This window comes from Conger conger, chromosome 14 (genome assembly GCF_963514075.1).
Source record: "Conger conger chromosome 14, fConCon1.1, whole genome shotgun sequence".
Classification (NCBI taxonomy): Eukaryota; Metazoa; Chordata; class Actinopteri; order Anguilliformes; family Congridae; genus Conger; species Conger conger.
The window spans coordinates 33,778,965-33,783,646 of NC_083773.1; the positions used below are offsets into that span (position 1 = coordinate 33,778,965).

At 41.6% G+C, this 4,682-nt stretch overlaps 1 protein-coding gene across 1 annotated transcript; it reads left to right on the forward strand.

Moving 5' to 3' along the window:
- Positions 1 to 987: 987 nt before the first annotated feature.
- On the forward strand, positions 988 to 4,682 carry ebp (EBP cholestenol delta-isomerase). Its single transcript, XM_061220712.1, has 5 exons — positions 988 to 1,335; positions 2,068 to 2,380; positions 3,280 to 3,316; positions 3,914 to 4,044; positions 4,248 to 4,682. The coding sequence occupies exons 2-5, from the start codon at positions 2,068 to 2,070 to the stop codon at positions 4,457 to 4,459; spliced, it is 693 nt and encodes a 230-aa protein (XP_061076696.1). The 5' UTR covers positions 988 to 1,335; the 3' UTR covers positions 4,460 to 4,682.

A 4,682-nucleotide genomic window follows, 5' to 3' on the forward strand; every position in this document is an offset into this window, starting at 1 on the left:
CCCCAAATTACATAATGAATCATATCATCCTTTTTACATTTTCCTATGATTGCCCTCCCCGCAATTGATTGCAGTATACTACATACATGCCATAATTTTGTCTCTCTCTCCTACACTTCTGCCACGCTAACCTGCTGCTATAATGAGAGCTTTAGCCTCATTCATGCCATCAGGCACATTTATAGTACCGCTCTCCACCCTGAGTACTTAATGTTTCCTTGTCTCTGGAACACTGACACCATCTTTGCAAAATGGTCTTTTATTGGTTATTAAATTTCTCGTACATTTAAAACAATCAATTCATTAAAGACATACTTCAACGCACCGTCAAAGTCAAAATAAGGCAAATTATGTGAGCTAAGTATTATGACATGCTATTGATCAAACTAACTAAAGTTAAGCCAATAAAGTAAATTCAAACAAGTAAGCAAGGCATTTAAATAAAATAAGCACTTCAATAATAAAGCAATCCTTACTCAGAACAAAGGAATACATTCTAAAATAAAGGAAAGCATTATACCAATCTGTAAAATCTTTGATCACACTTTTAGCGAATGGATATGCTTATTGGAAAAGGTTCTAGGCTTCATGGCTGGGAGGGGCTGTCTGCCAGGTAGGGACAACCTGTGAATTAGTCCGGATTGTGTCAGTGTGCAAGATACATTTATCAAGGGTATATGTGGATTTAAATGTAGGCTACGTGTACTCTGTATACGGTATCTATTGGAACATTGTGCTTTAGAATAACACGGTGGCAACATATTATCAAAATCAGTTGAACGCATGATTCCATATGACGACATATATGTTCCGAGATCACTGGCCAATTGTTAAGGAGAAGCGCCTCGCGTGTATGTTGGCTCTCCAAAGTTAAACAGTGATAGGACATTACGTAGCCGTACATTTACAGTTTTAGCCAATGCAATTGCACCGATTTGGAGCCCTCCACGCTAATGCAGTCATTAATTGGTGGATATCTCATGCTTGCACCTTTGGATGCTTGCGATTGGAGTACATTGTAGTGGGCGGCTTGCAAAGCTGCAACCTAAGTGTCTAGGTAGCACACTGCAGCTAACAGGAAGAAAGTTAGCGTTTGAATGAAAACTAATTTAGTTCTGTAACTTCTCACTCTTAAATCAATGTAGGCTAGCGACTGTGCACGTTTTCCAGTTTTGCTGAAATTGCTGCGAATTGGCAAACAATTCCTCAAACGACTGACAATACTGATAGACGGCTGTAGCAAGATATTTATCTTGCTACAGTATTTCCTATACTGGAAAACCATATTATTAACAATTAATTCGCCCCCTTTAAACACGAATATCCAAAACAGAGGTAAGTGACAATGCCGCTATTCGTTAAAGCTGACTCAATTCCAGGAACAATAAATGCCTGTTTAGCGAGCGGTTACAAACGTCGGTGGTTCCATAGTCGCAAGGTACATACTGATATTAGCTATCAGTTAGTGTGGCAAGTGCAACCATTTTTTCTATGTACTGTAGATGAATGTACATATATGTACACCAATGCAATATTTAAAATCATTATACTTTCGAAGTATAAAATTCGAGTACCTGTCTGAAAATACTTCAGTGTGTGTGTGTGCACTGTTTGAAACAACCTCAAGAGGAATAACTCGTTTGTTGTTGATATGAACAATATTTCTCATTTAGCAGACGACCTTTAGCACCGTAAAATATCATGGTATTTTCAAGAAAGCAGTATCGATATTTAAAAACGTGATTGCACCTCGGCTACTACTGACATACATAACAAAAACTTATATTCATGGATGTAGTGTGTTGGTTAAATTATTGACCAGAAATGTTCATGAATAATAATGAATTGTGAAGCTCCATTTACTATGTGTCCAGTGTCCTAGAAAACAATGGGCAGAAGTGTTTTTGCAAGTTACCAGGAGCTGTGAAATACCCCCACTAATTTACCATTACTGTGTTAATTTCCCTCCATTTTAGCATTTTTCTGATGAAATAAGGCTTGCAGAAATTTCAAGAAATCTCTCCAATGGTCATGTGTATTTCTCTGTGTTCATTCTTTTGTTTACAGATGGATGAAACGGCCTCTGTTGCTGAGAACGAGCACCCTTTTTGGCCTCGGGACCTGTCTATCCCAAACTATGTACCTAATGACCGCTCCATGGTGGAAATTCTCACCTTCCTGTTCTCGGTGTCGGGAATGCTGTTGGTGGGGACCTGGGCGCTGACTGGACGGGAGGTGGCCGGGGGGAGGCTGTCAGCAGCTCGAAGGCTGGCTGTGTGCTGGTTTACTGTGTGCGGGTTCATCCACGGTGTCATCGAGGGGTGGTTTTCTCTCTACTACCCCATAATCCCATCTGATCAGAGCTTCCTCTCTCAACTCTGTGAGTCTCATGTTATTGGCTATTGCATAGTTTCTTGTCACCACTGATAGTGTTTTGGTGTGAGTAGATGACATGCTGTCTCAAAATAGTGGCTGTGGGATCCAGATTTAACCTCTGGCAGATAGTGCAAGTGCACTGCTTTGGTCTGCATTTCAGTTTACTTTTTTGCGGCTTCACTTGACTGTACCTCAACTCTTTTTAAGTATTCTTTTTATTTATACAGCTGGATATTTACTGAAGCAATTTAGGTTTAGTACCTTGCTCAGAGGTATGACAGCAGTGTTTTACCCTGGATTGAGTTTGCAACCTTTGGGTTATAAGCCCAGTTTCCAAACCATTATACTACACTTCTGCCATGCTGCAATGCTCATCGCTCATTGCAACCTCTATTTTTGATTCGGTGGAGCACAGTGCTCTCCTCCAAAGCATGTGGTGTCAGTCGCTGCTTCTTATTACACTAGTTTGGCTCGCACAGGCATGCATCAGAGGAAACCGTTTCATGCTTTGTGCAGTAAATTAACTTGATTTGTTGAGACCCTTAAACCCTCTCATCCCTGAGAAATGATGTAGCCAGTTATGCATTGCCCTGTGGGGCTAGAGGCCAAATGTCAGCACTGTCAAGATTTTATATCAGACTGCGTGGCCCTTTATGAGATGAAAATAATTAGATCAACACTGCACTTCTGGGATATTGCCAATTTATGTTATTTTATATATCTATTCTGTCGTTTTTTTCTTAAATAAGAAAAAATTGCTTAACTTGTGCCAGGCCCTGCTGAAATCTCAGAATTGGAGAAAATGTGAATGGCAGCCTCAACTGAAAATATGATGTAGTTACTACAGCATAAGCAGATGTACTCTTGTCTGAGGGGAATTAATGCAATGCATTTTATTCACAGGGAAGGAATATTCCAAAGGGGACAGCAGATATGTAATGTAAGTACAGGTTTATTATTTCCGATTGTTATGTCACGTGATATAATCACACAATGGAGTTATGGTAGTTATTGGTTACCTTTTTTATTATTGTGGTGGTGCTTCATGGAGTTATGATATAATAGAGTCATCAGTATTGTTCACCCATGTCTGATTGTTATGGAATCTAACTGTTGTTACAAAATATACTCTGAAGCCAGTTTAATTCCAAGTAATTGTCATTTAGGAAAGTGTAAATGGTAAAATGGTAAATGGTTGGAATTTATATAGCGCCTTTATCCAATTGCAATTGGCTGCCATGCAAAGTGCCGACCAGCTCATCAGGAGCATTTGGGGGTTAGGTGTCTTGCTCAGGGACACTTCGACACAGCCCGAGCGGGGGATCGAACCGGCAAGTCTCCGACTGCCAGACGACTGCTCTTACTGCCTGAGCCCTGTACCAGCTACAGTTCTCCACTTGCTTAGAGGCTTGCCCTGATCCCTTATTGATCAATCAAATAAAGAGTAAAGAAAATAGTGTATCCTACAGGTCTCCAGTATCAGGGCTGTGTATGCTTGTGTTCAGGCCTCAACCTCTCTCTTCTCCTTAACCTCTAGAGCTGACAACTTCACAGTATGTATGGAGACAGTGACTGCTCTATTCTGGGGCCCGCTCAGTGTGTGGACCGTCCTGGCATTTCTGTACAATCGGCCCAACCGCTTCGTCCTACAGCTGATTGTCTCCCTTGGTGAGGGGCTCCATCCACCTCCTCTTCCTTTGTACCCCGATTAGTACTTTCCTGTACTCCATCTTAGCCCTGCCCAACACTCAAGAGACCTCACTGTACATCCAGTGAGGATCATTACCCTCTTCCTGGTTCTATTTCCTGTTCCTGTTCCTGTTTCTGAAGATGAACCACATTTAACCACTGTTCCCCTCTCTCCCTCTCAGGTCAGCTGTATGGTGCAGTTCTGTACTTCTACACAGAGCACCGTGATGGTTATGCCCACAGCGAGCTGGGACACCCGTTGTACTTTTGGTTTTACTTTGTGTTCATGAACACGCTGTGGATCGTCATCCCTCTGCTCCTGATCCGGGATTCCTGGAGCCAGCTTTCCGCGGCACAGTCGGTCTCAGATGCCGGCAAAACCAAGGAAGAGTAAAAAGGGAACGTTGTTGGAGGAGAGGTGTGGACAGACTGAGTGATGGACCAAAAAGTTGGTGGTGGAGGGGGAAACAATGCTGTAGTATTTACAATTTGCAACTGACATTTTAGAGGAAAAAGAGCAAGAGAGGAACTAATGGAATTGTGTTTCTGTTCCCTTGTATTGCCATTGTTCTTTTCTTTTGCATAGTAATTAAACACACACAGATTTATGAATAAAA

Coding starts and splice junctions, on each gene's coding strand:
- ebp (XM_061220712.1), top strand. CDS start 2,068: ATGGATGAAACGGCCTCTGTTGCTGAGAACGAGCACCCTTTTTGGCCT. Junction 3,317..3,913: donor GGGGACAGCAGATATGTAAT/GTAAGTACAGGT, acceptor CTTAACCTCTAG/AGCTGACAACTTCACAGTAT. Junction 4,045..4,247: donor ACAGCTGATTGTCTCCCTTG/GTGAGGGGCTCC, acceptor TCTCCCTCTCAG/GTCAGCTGTATGGTGCAGTT.